At 45.6% G+C, this 17,814-nt stretch overlaps 1 protein-coding gene across 6 annotated transcripts in view; it reads left to right on the forward strand.

The window, feature by feature from the left end:
- ANKRD17 (ankyrin repeat domain 17) overlaps positions 1 to 17,814 on the forward strand; it is a 405,562-nt gene that overhangs the window by 177,935 nt on the left and 209,813 nt on the right. For 5 of the 6 annotated variants that reach the window (XM_063920096.1, XM_063920092.1, XM_063920091.1 and 2 more), the window contains exons 2-3: positions 9,132 to 9,285; positions 11,882 to 12,038. In XM_063920096.1, the coding sequence (XP_063776166.1) occupies positions 9,132 to 9,285; positions 11,882 to 12,038 (311 nt within the window). The remainder of the gene's footprint in view (positions 1 to 9,131; positions 9,286 to 11,881; positions 12,039 to 17,814) is intronic. The other variant, XM_063920093.1, reaches the window with a different exon arrangement.

Here is a 17,814-nt window from a genome sequence, read left to right on the forward strand (position 1 = left end):
CCTATCTCCTCAGCACACAGCGCCATTTTCTCTCACAGAAAAGCTGGAGAGAAGGCTCCCAGGCTCTCCCCTGCACTGCACTACAGAAACAGGGTTAAAACAGAGAGGGGGGGCACTGATTTTGGCGATATTGTATATATATAAAAGATGCTATAAGGGAGAAACACTTATATAAGGTTGTCCCTATATAATTATAGCGTTTTTGGTGTGTGCTGGCAGACTCTCCCTCTGTCTCCCCAAAGGGCTAGTGGGTCCTGTCCTCTGTCAGAGCATTCCCGGTGTGTGTGCTGTGTGTCGGTACGTGTGTGTCGACATGTATGAGGACGATGTTGGTGAGGAGGCGGAGAAATTGCCTGTAATGGTGATGTCACTCTCTAGGGAGTCGACACCGGAATGGATGGCTTATTTAGAGAATTACGTGAGAATGTCAACACGCTGCAAGGTCGGTTGACGACATGAGACGGCCGACAATCTATTAGGACCGGTCCAGGCGTCTCAGAAACACCGTCAGGGGTTTTAAAAACGCCCATTTACCTCAGTCGGTCGACACAGACACAGACACGGACACTGAATACAGTGTCGACGGTGAATAAACAAACGTATTTCTCATTAGGGCCACACGTTAAGGGCAATGAAGGAGGTGTTACGTGTTTCTGATACTACAAGTACCACAAGAAAGGGTATTATGTGGGAGTGAAAAAACTACCTGTAGTTTTTCCTGAATCAGATAAAATAAAATGAAGTGTGTGATGATGCGTAGGGTTACCCCGATAGCAAATATTGGCGTTATACCCTTTCCCGCCAGAAATTAGGGTACGTTGGGAAACACCCCTTAGGGTGATAAGGCGCTCACACGCTTATCAAGTGGCGTTACCGTCTCCAGATACGGCCGCCCTCAAGGAGCCAGCTGATAGGAAGCTGGAAAAATATCCTAAAAAGTATATACACACATACGGTGGTTATACTGCGACCAGCGATCGCCATCAGCCTGGAGATGCAGTGCTGGGTTGGCTTGGTCGGATTCCCTGACTGAAAATATTTTATTCATGTAGAGCATTTAATAGGATGCATTCTATATATATGTATGTGAGATGCACAGAGGGATATTTGCTCTCTGGCATCAAGATAAGTGCGTTGTCCATATCTCCCAGAAGATGTCAGGGACACGACAGTGGTCAGGTGATACAGATCCCATACGGCAGATGGAAGTATTGCTGTATAAAGGGAAGGAGTTATTTGGGGGTCGGTCCATCGGACCTGGGGACCACAGCAACAGCTGGGAAATCCAACCTTTTTTACCCCAAGTTACATCTCAGCTAAAAAAGACACCGTCTTTTCAGCCTCAATCTTTCCTTTCCCATGAGGGCATGCAGGCAAAAGGCCAGTCATATCTGCCCAGACATAGAGGTAAGGGAAGTAGACTGCAGCAGGCAGCCCTTTCCCAGGAAAAGAAGCCCTCCACCGCGTCTGCCAAGTCCTCAGCATGACGCTGGGGCCGTGCAAGCGGACTCAAGGTGGGGGGGTAGTCTCAAGAGTCTCAGGGCGCAGTGGGATCACTCGCAAGTTGACCCCTAGATCGTACGAGTATTATCCCAGGGGTAAAGATTGGAGAGTCGAGACATCTTCTCCTCGCAGGTTCCTGAAGTCTGCTTTACCAACGGCTCCCTCCGACAGGGAGGCAGCATTGGAAACAATTCACAAGCTGTATATCCAGCAGGTGATAATCAAAGTACCCCTCCTACGACAAGGAAAAGGGTATTATTTTTCCACACGATATTGTGGTACTGAAGCCAGACGGCTTGGTGACACATAGTCTAAATCTAAAATGTTTTGAACACTTACATAAAAGGTTCAAATCGAGATAAAGTCACTCAGAGCAGTGATAGCGAACCGGAAAAAAGGGGACTATATGGTGTCCCTGGACATCAAGGATTACCTCCATGTCCAAATTTTGTCCTTCTCATCAAGGGTACCTCTGGTTCGTGGTACAGAACTGTCAATATCAGTTTCAGACGATGCCGTTTGAATTATCCACGGCACCCCGGGCCTTTTTACCAAGGTAATGGCCGAAAAGATGTTTCTTCAAAGAAAAAAGGCATCTAAATTATCCCTTACTTGCACGACCTAAAAAGGGCAAGTTCCAGAGAACAGTTGGAGGTCGGAAGAGCACTATCTAAAGTAGTTCTTCGACGGCACGACTGGATTCTAAATATTCCAAGAATCGCAGCTGTTTTCCGACGATACGTCTGCTGTTCCTAGGGATGATTCTGGACACGGTTCAGAAAAAGGTTTTTCTTCCCGAGGAAAAAGCCAAGGAGTTATCCGACCTGTCAGGAACCTCCTAAAACCAGGAAAGGTGTCTGTACATCAATGCACAAGAGTCCTGGGAAAAATGGTGGCTTTTTACGAAGCAATTCCATTCGGCAGATTCCATGCAAGAATTTTCCAAAGGGATCTGTTGGACAAATGGTCAGGGTCGCATCCTCAGATGCACCTGCGAATAACCCTGTCGCCAAGGACAAGGGTATATCTTCTGTGGTGGTTGCAAAAGGCTCATCTATTGGAGGGCCGCAGATTCGGCATACAGGATTTGATCCTGGTGACCACGGACGCCAGCCTGAGAGGTTGGGGAGCAGTCACACAAGGAAGAAACTTCCAGGGGGTATGGACGAACCTGGAAAAGTCTCTTCACATAAACATTCTGGTACTAAGAGCAATCTAAAATGCTCTAAGCCAGGCGGAACCACTCCTGCAAGGAAAACCGGTGTTGATTCAGTCGGACAACATCACGGCGGTCGCCCATGTAAACAGACAGGGCGGCACAAGAAGCAGGAGTGCAATGGCAGAAGCTGCCAAGATTCTTCGCTGGGCGGAGAATCACGTAATAGCACTGTCAGCAGTGTTCTTCCCGGGCGTGGACAACTGGGAAGCAGACTTCCTCAGCAGACACGATATTCACCCGGGAGAGGGGGGTCTTCATCCAGAAGTCTTCCACATGCTAATAAACTGTTGGGAAAGACCAATGGTAGACATGATGGCGTCTCGCCTCAACAAGAAACTGGACAAGTATTGCGCCAGGTCAAGAGATCCACAGGCAATAGCTGTGGACGCACTGGTAACACCTTGGGTGTACAAATCAGTATATGTGTTTCCTCCTCTGCCTCTCATACCAAAGGTATTGAAGATTATACGGTGAGGAGGAGTAAGAACAATACTAGTGGCTCCGGATTGGCCAAGAAGGACTTGGTACCCGGAACTTCAAGAGTTGGTCACGGACGACCCGTGCCCTCTACTTCTGAGAAGGGACCTGCTACAACAGGGTCCCTGTCTCTTTCAAGACTTACCGCGGCTGCGTTTGACGGCATGGCGGTTGAACGCCAGATCCTAAAAGGGAAAGGCATTCCAGAAGAAGTCATTCCTACCTTGATTAAGGCAAGGAAGGAAGTCACCGCGAAACATTATCACCGCATTTGGCGAAAATATGTCGCGTGGTGCGAGGATCGGAGTGTTCCGACGGAGGAATTTCAACTGGGTCGTTTCCTACATTTCCTACAATCAGGATTGTCTATGGGTCTCAAATTGAGATCTATTAAGGTTCAAATTTCGGCCCTGTCAATATTCTTCCAAAAAGAATTGGCCTCAGTTCCTGAGGTACAGACTTTTGTTAAAGGAGTACTGCATATACAGCCTCCTGTGGTGCCTCCGGTGGCACCGTGGGATCTAAATGTAGTTTTAGATTTCCTCAAATCCCATTGGTTTGAACCATTGAAAAAGGTGGATTTTAAATATCTCACATGGAAAGTGACTATGTTACTGGCCCTGGCTTCCGCCAGGAGAGTATCTGAATTGGCGGCTTTATCTTATAAAAGCCCTTATCTAATCTTCCATTCGGATAGGGCAGAACTGAGGACTCGTCCGCATTTTCTCCCTAAGGTGGTATCAGCGTTTCACCTGAACCAACCTATTGTGGTGCCTGCGGCCACTGGCGACTTGGAGGACTCCAAGTTGTTGGACGTTGTCAGAGCCTTAAAAATATACATTTCAAGGACGGCTGAAGTCAGAAAATCTGACTCGCTGTTGATACTATATGCACCCAACAAGTTGGGTGCCCCTGCTTCTAAGCAGACGATTGCTCGTTGGATTTGTAACACAATTCAACTTGCTCATTCTGTGGCAGGCCTGCCACAGCCTAAATCTGTTAAGGCCCATTCCACAAGGAAGGTGGGCTCATCTTGGGCGGCTGCCCGAGGGGTCTCGGCATTACAATTCTGCCGAGCAGCTACGTGGTCGGGGGAAAACACGTTTGTAAAATTCTACAAATTTGATACCCTGGCAAAAGAGGACTTGGAATTCTCTCATTCGGTGCTGCAGAGTCATCCGCACTCTCCCGCCCGTTTGGGAGCTTTGGTATAATCCCCATGGTCCTTTCAGGAACCCCAGCATCCACTTAGGACGATAGAGAAAATAAGAATTTACTTACCGATAATTCTATTTCTCGGAGTCCGTAGTGGATGCTGGGCGCCCATCCCAAGTGCGGATTATCGGCAATACTGTACATAGTTATTGTTAACAAATTCGGGTTATATTGTTAAGGAGCCATCTTTAAGAGGCTCTTTCTGTTATCATACTGTTAACTGGGTTTAGATCACAAGTTGTACGGTGTGATTGGTGTGGCTGGTATGAGTCTTACCCGGGATTCAAATTGCCTCCCTTATTGTGTACGCTCGTCCGGGCACAGTACCTAACTGGAGTCTGGAGGAGGGTCATAGGGGGAGGAGCCAGTGCACACCACCTGATCTGGTAAAAGCTTTACTTTTTTGTGCCCTGTCTCCTGCGGAGCCGCTATTCCCCATGGTCCTTTCAGGAACCCCAGCATCCACTACGGACTCCGAGAAATAGAATTATCGGTAAGTAAATTCTTATTTTACTCTTTAACTACCAATAGCAACAAATCTTTCTCAGCACGTTATCAATTATGAAATGGCAACCAGGAAAGTGAGATGTGAAGATTACACAAATGAACATGCAATTCTAAATTAATCTAATAACATACATTGATGTAAGCACACACACATAGATATTACATATGAGACCCTATTCAGTGCTTCTAATTTGCATATGAATGTGCGATTTCTTTCACTGCTGGGAGAGAGAAAAAAAACAACAAACCAGTCCCACAGGTCATTTGCATTTCAATGGCCATCCTACAAGTAGCAGAGTTAAAACCGGTTTTTTTGAAGAGAGACAGTGACCAAAAAAAAACTACTTTGTTTTATTTGTATATTTCTTAAATCAAATATTTAATTTATTAACTGTTATTAAACTCTATCTGAACTACTTATGATTGACTATGATATGGACTAAACAAATGCATATAAAAAAAAACTCATTAAATTATGATTTCTTTTTGACAGTGGATGGCTGATTATTTCCTGAGTCAACTGAAAATCAGCCGCTTGGGGGAAAAAAAAAAAATACAAATGTGACCTTCCCAAAATGGCCGCTGCTCCTCCCCCTTTCACCTCCATGAGGGCCGCACAAAATGGTGGACAGACCATGCTGCTTCTTGTCACAAAGAAAGTCATCATGCCAGCTCCTTTTAGTTATCACGCTATGCAGAGCGATTAAAAATAATTTTTTTTTTAAACCTATTTAAACAGACAAACCATCCAATCTGCGTGTGTAGTTGGCACCAAATAGAAATGAAAACCAGATTTACAAAGACAATAACGTACTGTTCCTACCTTCCAGTTCCCGAATTCCCTCAGCACTCCTTACCAAGTGAAGCAGACAATTAACTGGTCAGCACTGCAGTATCCCCGACCTCCAAACGGTTTAACGAGGGATACTACCTTTTCCGCCCTTTGCTGACCGATAATGTCTGCTAAAATTACCTAGTGCAGATATGTGAAGACCGGAGGACGAGCTCCCAATTGAGAATGGTGATATTGATTACCTTATTAAACACTCTAAAAGGTTAAGAGACTTTGTACGCTATTGGAGCATGTAGTACCGTAAGGGTACGCACTTTGCGTCACAGACGTTCAGCCGTAGATAAGACGCACGAGCGGCACGTTCGCTTGCGTAGAGGCAAGCACGCTATAGGCTGCCGACTACTGTAGCGGACGCTCGAGACCACGAGGAGATCACGAGCGGCGCAGACGCTCACAAGATGACAATCAGTAAACCTTGTATGTAACACACAGAAAGGATATTCTTATGCTGTAAACCTTGTACTAAAACACTGTAACGATATAACGCTGTTTAACCTTGTTAATACTACAGCTGTTTGAGCGATTGAGACGCTCCTATTACCCCTTGCAATATAATGAACACACAATACCGTGCTAAGGATCCAACACCTTTTACTAACAAGAGTCTTAAGTTATTTTGAAAAGAGAAACAGTTCACAAGTCATACGCTACAAACTAACATATAATTCTAACAGGGTATCTAGACAGTAATATACACAATAGAGAACGATCGCATTACAAATACATAGACTAAGTGTGAGTGGCTAACAATATACGGGTAACAAAGTGGCAACAGAGAAACATACCATACGGGGAACACTCGCAGGCGCAACCGGAATCCAGTCCTCCAATTATCAGCGATAACTGTTGAAGAGAGAGTACTGGCCGGTCTGGGGACGGTGACCCTTATATACACTGCACACAATATAGTACAATGGTCCCTATATTCTTATTGTTCATTGGACACAGGAATTCGTCTTCGCATTATAACAAAAGGTCATAGGTTGATTCATACAGGTGGGCTGTGACTATTTCCAACTGCTCAGGTGGGTGGGAAACTAGGTTTCCCGCCGCATGGATAATAAAGTGCAAATACAGTAAAAGTCCATAAACTTCTTATGTCCATAACTATTCGCACGAGCGATTAATCCGCTTCAAACCAACACCGGAATATTGCTAATTAAATACTCTTCCGATGGATACTAAACACCACTGTGTAACCCCTGTCTGACCCTTCGTATCAAACAAAGAGGGATCTCTTTGTCTATGAACATGCTACATTAACTAAACTTTCAGATTCTATCAAAGGGACCATAATCTACAAAATACATTATATGGTTAAAATATGTTACGATTGAGTCGCACGCTAGGCGCACATAAACTCTACCGTAAATGCGCATACCGTGCGCCTGCGGGTGCACGCCAAGGCGAGTATGCGCACGCACGGGAGGGCTCACGGACACGCAGCAGGCACTCGCATGAGGTGCAAATATGGCAACGCGTGGAGTGATATTTTTCTGACTTCGACAGTTGCAACATTGGGAAATGTGTTTGTTAGATACAAGGTTATGAAGACACAGGTTTGCTCATAGGAAAATACTTTATTCTTATGAGCATTAGGCATCTTATCAGTTGGCATTTACATAAAAAGAAAATTGTCAAACTTCACTTGAAATAATATAAGTGCGATGTATTTTCATGAGGTACATAGATGGTTGATGTGCACTCAGTATGTTAGGACTGTTCAAGGCCTTAATTTACCTGCAAGTTCTTTAATATCAAATCATTGGGTGGTCTTCAGTTTGCCGGCCATTGGGATCCCGACACCCGGCATACCGACACCTTTTCTCTCTCTTGGGGGTCCACGACCCCCCTGGAAGGAGAATAGATAGCGTGGCGAGTGCAGCGAGCCCACAAGGGGCTCATTTGCGCTCGCCCTGCTGCCGGCGAGCTGGTGCATGTATGCTGGCCGACGTGGACCCGGCTGGCAGCAACTCATACCACACCCATGCCATCATCACCCCCCTTGCAAACAGTGGCACTGACCATTCAGCTGTCTTTATGCCGGCGGCCGGGATTCCGGCCTCCGGCATACCATACTACACCCAAATCATTTGGTCATGATGCACATGCTGATCCATACAAAATTATTAAACCTCCTGAGATCACACACAGTCATTTGAAATTTAGAAGGCGTTTTGTTATCTATGTAGAGGTAACAACATTTGAAGGAACAACTTGCAGGTGTCGCTCTCCCTCCTGCACAGTTCCATCTACAGCTGTTCAATAAAGCCTAGTACTAGAACAAGGTTTTTGAAATGTCCGATAAAACGCTTGATACCCAGCAGATATAACCATCCACTGTGAGATATCTCACTGTATGGCCATGGGATATCGGCTTTCCCCTGCTGGGGAGGAGACGTCGTCCCCGCACCCCACCCCTGTAAAAGAACAGGAGAAATGTTGGTCGCTCAGCCAGGTGCAGCATACATTGCCTATGCGGCGTGCTCAGAAATTCTGTCTGAGATGTGCCAGAGTACTTGGCATATCAGACAGACCGATAATTTGTGGTTGGTCGTGGCTACACACTATGCAGTTATTGACCTTATTCACTGATAAACAGCATATCGAGACAATGTATACCCAGCATATTTATTAATATGTTCCATTAGTGTTTATTGCTGTCCTCTTACATCCTTGCTGCAGTCACGCTAAATAGCCCTTCAAGTCACGCCATGACGTGGCAGTACTTGGTAGCGCCAAGCGCCTTTTTTGCGGGTTTTTCCCCCCAGCAAAAATGTGTCTTGGATATAATGCAATAGGACGCACAAGTAGCTTATGCTGATTAAAATGATATGCAGCATGGCTATATTCTGTGTGTAATTACGGCTGTATCTGCATCCAAAGTGCCACATTTGTTTTTTCCAGGAAAATACTGTAGCATAACATCTGGTATACAAATAGTCGCAGTCACGCACAGAATATAGGCATGCTGCATATAATTTTAATCAGCAGAAGCTACTCATGCATCGTATATTGCGTCTAAGAGGCATTTTCACTGAGAAAATCGAAAAAAAATGATGATTGGCGCTGCAGAGACACATGGCACTTGCCCGTTGTGTAACGCTGCTTATAGCACACAGAGCAAAAATGTAAGAGGACACATCTGTGTACAGTTATGTTGGTAATGATACAGGAGATAGGCTGGAGTACTATATTTATTTTTTGCTTGCATGATTTTACATGTTGCATACACATCGATAAGCTCTATTTTTACACTGTATTCTAGCGTTGGGCTAATCTGCGCTTACATAACTTTACATTATATTGTGCATTTTTATGTTCAATTAATCATTTTTTTTTGTTTTTCTATTATAGGTTGAATCCTTTATTTTAGACCAAGATGATTTGGAAAATCCTATGCTTGAGACTGCATCCAAACTGCTTTTATCAGGCACAACTGATGGAACGGATTTAAGAACAGTTGATCCTGAGACACAGGCTAGACTGGAGGCTCTGCTTGAAGCTGCAGGTATGTTTTCTAGGTTATGTTTACAGTAGTTGCAATATGTATTTTGATATTTTCTTTTAAACCAAAAGAGGCACAAATTATTTTTTATGACTCTTCACATTGCTGCAGGCACCATCCCAATAAAATGCCTTCCAAATTCTCCCCTACCTACCCAACCTTTTTACCTTATGTACCTAAATGTTTTAGGGCTTTTCTGTGTATACATTGTGGCATCTAACTGTATGGGAAGGATTCAGTTAGCTGCTCAACTACAGTATATACTGTTCCAGAACAGCAGATTGCAACCAGCAATGTGACTTGTTTTTCTTTGCATTCAATAGAGGTGCACAGAAAAATGAAAGGTGCTGGTCTAATGTGATATGCCAGACATCACCCTCAATATCTGGATGACTGTTACACAAAGAGGAGCTTCAAGGAAGTAGTGAAACAGAGAGGTGTCTGTTCACGTGATTTGGCATTTATTGACAGATCACACCAGCCGTGTTAAGAATGTTGTTTATTGGCACTTGGCGAGTAGAGAGTATTTTAATTTGTTCTCTTCTGGCCGTAAAATAACTCTTCCTTTTTTTGTGTCCCAACAAATTTTGTTTTTAAAAATAGTTTTAGAAATGTGGCAAATGCCTTTATTTGCTACTATGGTTTGTCTTTTCATTTTAAAGTCTAAGGGGTATATTCAATTGTAGTTGGATCCATTCCGACACTAATTTGTCGGAATGGATCCGACCTGGGCTCCCCCCCTCCCCCCCCCCCCCCCCCCCCCAGTCTCTCTGCCTCTCCAGTCTTTCCTCTCTGTCCATGCATCACAGCCGCCGCTCGCGGCAGCGTCCACCCGGCTCCAGCAAGCGAGGTCTCGCTTGCTGGAGCCGGGTGGACGCTGCTATGAGCGGCGGCTGTGACATCCTTCAGCGCTGCTCACACGGTCCCCGCCTCAGCGCTGCTCACACGGTCCCCGCCTCGGCTCTGCCCGCCCCCGCTTCGGCTCTGCCCGCCCCCGCCTCGGCTCTGCCCGCCTCATGGTTTTGGCCACGTTTTCGACACAAGCACGTGGATCGGCAGCTATTCCGCCGAGCCACATGCTTTTTTGATAAGTCTAATACCTCGACTTGTCTCAAAATTTGGGGTTTGATTGAATAGGTCGAATCACAATTCGACCTTTAAAAAGTCAAAAACTGCCGTCTTTTTGACAGACTGCAGCTTTCGCCTTCAATTGAGTATACCCCTAAGTTACTTAATACAACCAGAAAAACTGTTCCTACCCACTTGACTTTTGATAAAGCGTGTACCATCCATTACTGGGTATTCTTAGATATATGTTTTATTTAATTTTGCTCAATTTATCACAATTGACTTGCAGAAAGCATAGCATTCACATAGGTCTCCTATCCATTTATGTTAGTTAAACTTTGCCGTGTCTGCTTATACAGAACCGACAGTTGCTTGCAACTGTTTTGGAAATGTAAAGAGATTTAGGGGAAAATTCACTTGTTTTTCTCTGGGTCTGCAAGTAGATGGTGCTCGACGGAGCAATTCAATTGTTGCTCCGTTCATGTGCGAATAGCCATAGGGGGACATTTCAGGAGCCGGCGATGTGAAATGTGTGATAAGTCAGCACTTTGGGCGCCCAAAGCAATCGCTCAAAGCAGTAGTTTAGATGGGTTTCCCTTCTTTGCGCTGCAAAACATGGTACTAATGAGTGCGCACTCAGGGACAGGTGGGGACAATTGGATTGCTCCGAAACAAATGTAAATCACACCTTGCTTCAGTTTCAGTCACCAAAATTCAACAAACTAGGTACTAATAGTAAAGAACAAAGCTGTAGTAAAATAGATCAGTTGTATAAAAACATACTGTTTTAATAAGTGGTAGAATCGAACACACAATATATGTATTTAAATTGGCAGAAATACAGGTCAGTCTGATATTAAGTTGTCAATATGGCATATTTTTGTAATCCTAAAATTGCATACCTTTTTAATTGGTGTTAATGAATATAGATCTGTATAAATTAATAAACCCAAAACTACAACCAGTGGTTTTAAATCTTCTTCCCAGAAGTAATATGCGTGTTGGACTTTTACTTTAGACAGTTCCAGTTAGAGTAATTTTATTCTCAATAATTTTATAGTAACAACAGACAACATTTATTATTTCACTTCAGTTTGTTTCAAAATGCCCATCCAAATCCCTGCTCTATATGCAGCGTTATCCATTATTTTAATGTAGAATTTGCGCTCACAGCAACTCGATAATTACATCATATGTTTTCGGATGTCATTGCATGCTGTAGTAAAAATTTAAGTGCCACGTAATCTGTTTTGTAAAAAAATGTTGTCATGCGTATTTTGTTAACTTTGAAAAAAATATATATACATATCTAGTACCTTTTTTATTTTGCTGCATTTTATGTTGCAGTACTGTGCTAAGCAGATTTCTGTCCAGCATGTGAAGCATTCATTGCCAGCCAGTAACCTCTGAGCTCAGCTGTATCTGCTAGTTTTGCATGGATAGCACTAACCGTAGGCTTTTCCCTTTTATTTTTTTTTATTTATTTTTTTACGTTCACCTACTAATTGGCTTGGCGACTTGTGCTAACAAGGAATTGGTAAATTATCCACTGCTGATGGTAAGGCGTTCGCAGATCCTGAGGTGCTTCGCAGATTGACGTCCTCGGTCAGCTGTGCGTTGGATGAAGCTGCTGCTGCACTTACAAGAATGAGAGCTGAGAGCACCTCAAATGCAGGGCAGACGGACAAGTAAGTAGATGGAATAACTTCGCAACGTTCTGTATTGTGCAAAGTAAATGCATTTCCTTGTAGAATTATTTTAAATATTTTGTGTCATTTTATAGAGAATAACATCCCATACTACTTTTAAGTATGAAAATGGTAAAACGTGTGCCCCACCCAAGTCGATAAAACGAAGATACCAAGGGAAGATCTAAACACAATAGAACAGCACATGAAACAGGATAGTGTTCACTTTCTCAAAAACTGAGTTTAGTTTAATCTTAATCCTTTTGTATAATACCTTTTCTCTATCGTCCTTGTGGATGCTGGGGTTCCTGAAAGGACCATGGGGAATAGCGGCTCCGCAGGAGACAGGGCACAAAAAGTAAAGCTTTCCGATCAGGTGGTGTGCACTGGCTCCTCCCCCTATGACCCTCCTCCAGACTCCAGTTAGATTTTTGTGCCCGGCCGAGAAGGGTGCAATCTAGGTGGCTCTCCTAAAGAGCTGCTTAGAGAAAGTTTAGCTTAGGTTTTTTATTTTACAGTGAGTCCTGCTGGCAACAGGATCACTGCAACGAGGGACTTAGGGGAGAAGGAGTGAACTCACCTGCGTGCAGGATGGATTGGCTTCTTGGCTACTGGACATCAGCTCCAGAGGGACGATCACAGGTACAGCCTGGATGGTCACCGGAGCCGCGCCGCCGGCCCCCTTGCAGATGCTGAAGTAAGAAGAGGTCCAGAATCGGCGGCTGAAGACTCCTGCAGTCTTCTAAAGGTAGCGCACAGCACTGCAGCTGTGCGCCATTTTCCTCTCAGCACACTTCACACGGCAGTCACTGAGGGTGCAGGGCGCTGGGAGGGGGGCGCCCTGGGAGGCAAATGAAAACCTTTTTTGGCGAAAAATACCTCACATATAGCCCCCAGAGGCTATATGGAGATATTTAACCCCTGCCAAGATTCACTAAATAGCGGGAGACGAGCCCGCCGAAAAAGGGGCGGGGCCTATCTCCTCAGCACACAGCACCATTTTCTCTCACAGAAAGCCTGGAGAGAAGGCTCCCAGGCTCTCCCCTGCACTGCACTACAGAAACAGGGTTAAAACAGAGAGGGGGGGCACTGATTTTGGCGATATTGAGATATATATAAAGATGCTATAAGGGAAAACACTTATATAAGGTTGTCCCTATATAATTATAGCGTTTTGGTGTGTGCTGGCAAACTCTCCCTCTGTCTCCCCAAAGGGCTAGTGTGGGTCCTGTCCTCTGTCAGAGCATTCCCGGTGTGTGTGCTGTGTGTCGGTACGTGTGTGTCGACATGTATGAGGACGATGTTGGTGAGGAGGCGGAGAAATTGCCTGTAATGGTGATGTCACTCTCTAGGGAGTCGACACCGGAATGGATGGCTTATTTAGGGATTTACGTGAGAATGTCAACACGCTGCAAGGTCGGTTGACGACGTGAGACGGCCGACAAACTATTAGTACCGGTCCAGGCGTCTCAGAAACACCGTCAGGGGCGTTAAAAACGCCCATTTACCTCAGTCGGTCGACACAGACACAGACACGGACACTGAATCCAGTGTCGACGGTGAATAAACAAACGTATTTCTCATTAGGGCCACACGTTAAGGGCAATGAAGGAGGTGTTGCATATTTCTGATACTACAAGTACCACAAAAAAGGGTATTATGTGGGAGTGAAAAAACTACCTGTAGTTTTTCCTGAATCCGATAAAATAAAATGAAGTGTGTGATGATGCGTGGGGTTACCCCGATAGCAAATATTGGCGTTATACCCTTTCCCGCCAGAAATTAGGGCGCGTTGGGAAACACCCCTTAGGGTGATAAGGCGCTCACACGCTTATCAAGTGGCGTTACCGTCTCCAGATACGGCCGCCCTCAAGGAGCCAGCTGATAGGAAGCTGGAAAGATATCCTAAAAAGTATATACACACATACGGTGGTTATACTGCGACCAGCGATCGCCATCAGCCTGGAGATGCAGTGCTGGGTTGGCTTGGTCGGATTCCCTGACTGAAAATATTTTATTCATATAGAGCATTTAATAGGATGCATTCTATATATATGTACGTGAGATGCACAGAGGGATATTTGCTCTCTGGCATCAAGATAAGTACGTTGTCCATATCACCCAGAAGATGTCATGGACACGACAGTGGTCAGGTGATACAGATCCCATACGGCACATGGAAGTATTGCCGTATAAAGGGAAGGAGTTAGTTGGGGTCGGTCCATCGGACCTGGGGACCACGGCAACAGCTGGGAAATCCAACCTTTTTACCCCAAGTTACATCTCAGCTGAAAAAGACACCGTCTTTTCAGCCTCAATCCTTCCTTTCCCATGAGGGCATGCAGGCAAAAGGCCAGTCATATCTGCCCAGATATAGAGGTAAGGGAAGTAGACTGCAGCAGGCAGCCCCTTCCCAGGAAAAGAAGCCCTCCACCGCGTCTGCCAAGTCCTCAGCATGACGCTGGGGCCGTGCAAGCGGACTCAAGGTGGGGGGGTAGTCTCAAGAGTCTCAGCGCGCAGTGGGATCACTCGCAGGTTGACCCCTAGATAGTACAAGTATTATCCCAGGGGTACAGATTGGAGAGTCGAGACATCTTCTCCTCGCAGGTTTCTGAAGTCTGCTTTACCAACGGCTCCCTCCGACAGGGAGGCAGCATTGGAAATAATTCACAAGCTGTATATCCAGCAGGTGATAATCAAAGTACCCCTCCTACAACAAGGAAAAGGGTATTATTTTTCCACACTATATTGTGGTACTGAAGCCAGACGGCTTGGTGAGACATAGTCTAAACTGAAATCTTTGAACACTTACATAAAAGGTTCAAATCGAGATGGAGTCACTCAGAGCAGTGATAGCGAACCGGAAAAAAGGGGACTATATGGTGTCCCTGGACATCAAGGATTACCTCCATGTCCAAATTTGCCCTTCTCAACAAGGGTACCTCTGGTTCGTGGTACAGAACTGTCAATATCAGTTTCAGACGATGCCGTTTGAATTATCCACGGCACCCCGGGCCTTTTACCAAGGTAATGGCCGAAAAGATGTTTCTTCAAAGAAAAAAGGCATCTAAATTATCCCTTACTTGGACGATATCCTGAAAAGGGCAAGTTCCAGAGAACAGTTGGAGGTCGGAAGAGCACTATCTAAAGTAGTTCTACGACAGCACGACTGGATTCTAAATATTCCAAGAATCGCAGCTGTTTTCCGACGATACGTCTGCTGTTCCTAGGAATGATTCTGGGCATAGTCCAGAAAAAGGTGTTCCTCCGGGAGGAAAAAGCCAAGGAGTTATTCGACCTAGTCAGAAACCTCCTAAAACCAGGCCAAGTATCAGTGCATCAATGCACAGGAGTCCTGGGAAAAATGGTGGCTTCTTACGAAGCGATTCCATTCGGCAGATCTCAGGGGATTTGCTGGACGAATGGTCCGGATCGCATTTTCAGATGCATCAGCGGATAATCCTGTCTCCAAGGACAAGGGTGTCTCTTCTGTGGGGGCTGCAGAGTGCTCATCTTTTAGAGGGCAGCACACTCAGCATTCAGGACTGTGTTCTGGGGACCACGGATACCAGCCTGAGAGGCTGGGGAGTAGTCACACAGGGAAAAAATTTCCAAGGAAGTGTGGTCAAGTCTGGAGACTTCTCTCCACATGAATATACTGGAGCTAAGGGCAATTTACAATGCTCTGAGACTAGGAAGACTCCTGCTTCAAAGTCAACCGGTGCTGATCCAGTAGGACATCATCATGGCGGTCGCCCACGTTATCAGACGGGGCGACACAAGAAGCAGGAGGGCAATGACAGCAAGGATTCTTCGCTGGGCGGAAAATCATGTGATAACACTGTCAGCAGTGTTCATTCCGGGAGTGGGCAACTGGGAAGATTTCCTCAGCATAAATGAATTCCACCCGGAAAAGTGGAAACTTAATCTGGAAGTTTCCACATGATTGTAAACCGTTGGGAAAGACCAAAGGTGGTTATGATGGCGTCCCACCTGAAGCGCCAGGTCAAGAGACACTCAGGCAATAGCTGGGACGCTCTGGTAACACCGTCGGTGTACCAGTCGGTGTATGTGTTCCATCCTCTGCTTTTCATACCCAATGTATTGAAAATGATAGGAAGGAGAGGAGTAAGAACTATACTCGTGGCTCCGGTTTGGCCAAGAAGGACTTGGTTCCCGGAACTTCAAGAGATACTAAGAAGGGTCTTGATTCGGCAAGAACCGTGTCTGTTCCGGGACTTACCGCAGCTGCGTTGACGCCAAGGCGGGTGAACGCCGGATCCTAAGGGAAAGAGGCATTCCGGAAGAGGTCATCCCTACCCTGGTCAGAGCCAGGAAGGAGGTGACCGCACAACATTATCACCACTTAGGTGAAAATATGTGCCAGGGTGTGAGTCCAGGAAGGCTCCACGGAAGAATTTCAACTAAGTTAATTTCTACATTTCCTGCAAACAGGAGTGTCTATGGGTCTCAAATTGGGTCCATTAAGGTTCAAATTTCGGCCTGTTGATTTTCTTCCAGAAAGAAATTGGCTTCAGTTCCTGAAGTCCAGAAGTTGTTAAGGGAGTACTGCATATACAGCCCCTTTGATGTCTCCAGTGGCACTGGGCGATCTCAACGTAGTTTTGGGATTCCTAAAAAATCACATTGGTTTAAACAACTCAAATCTGTGGATTTGATATATCTCACATGGAAAATGACCATGCTGTTGGTCCTGGCCTCGGCCAGGCGAGTGTCAGAATTGGCGGCTTTATCTCACAAAGCCATATCTGATTGTCCATTCGGACAGAGCAAAGCTGCGGACTCGTCCCCAGTTTCTCCTTAAGGTGGTGTCAGCGTTTCACCTGAACCAGCTTATTGTGGTACCTGCGGCTACTAGGGACTTGGAGGACTCCAAGTTGCTGGATGTTATCAGGGCCCTGAAAATATAGTTTCCAGGTTGGCTGGAGTCAGGAAATCTGACTTGCTGTTTATCCTGTATGCACCCAACAATGCTGGGTGCTTCTGCTTCTAAGCAGTCGATTGCTCGTGGGATTGGTAGCACAATTCAACTTGCACATTCTGTGGCAGGCCTGCCACAGTCTAAATCTGTTAAGGCCCATTCCACAAGGAAGGTGGGCTCATCTTGGGCGGCTGCCCGAGGGGTCTCGGCATTACAACTTTGCCGAGCAGCTACGTGGTCGGGGGAGAACACGTTTGTAAAATTCTACAAATTTGATACCCTGGCAAAAGAGGACCTGGAGTTCTCTCATTCGGTGCTGCAGAGTCATCCGCACTCTCCCGCCCGTTTGGGAGCTTTGGTATAATCCCCATGGTCCTTTCAGGAACCCCAGCATCCACAAGGACGATAGAGAAAATAAGAATTTACTTACCGATAATTCTATTTCTCGGAGTCCGTAGTGGATGCTGGGCGCCCATCCCAAGTGCGGATTATCTGCAATACTTGTACATAGTTATTGCTAACTAAATCGGGTTATTGTTGTTGTGAGCCATCTTTTCAGAGGCTCCGCTGTTATCATACTGTTAACTGGGTTCAGATCACAGGTTGTACAGTGTGATTGGTGTGGCTGGTATGAGTCTTACCCGGGATTCAAAATTCCTCCCTTATTGTGTACGCTCGTCCGGGCACAGTACCTAACTGGAGTCTGGAGGAGGGTCATAGGGGGAGGAGCCAGTGCACACCACCTGATCGGAAAGCTTTACTTTTTGTGCCCTGTCTCCTGCGGAGCCGCTATTCCCCATGGTCCTTTCAGGAACCCCAGCATCCACTACGGAC

This window comes from Pseudophryne corroboree, chromosome 1, assembly GCF_028390025.1.
Source record: "Pseudophryne corroboree isolate aPseCor3 chromosome 1, aPseCor3.hap2, whole genome shotgun sequence".
Classification (NCBI taxonomy): Eukaryota; Metazoa; Chordata; class Amphibia; order Anura; family Myobatrachidae; genus Pseudophryne; species Pseudophryne corroboree.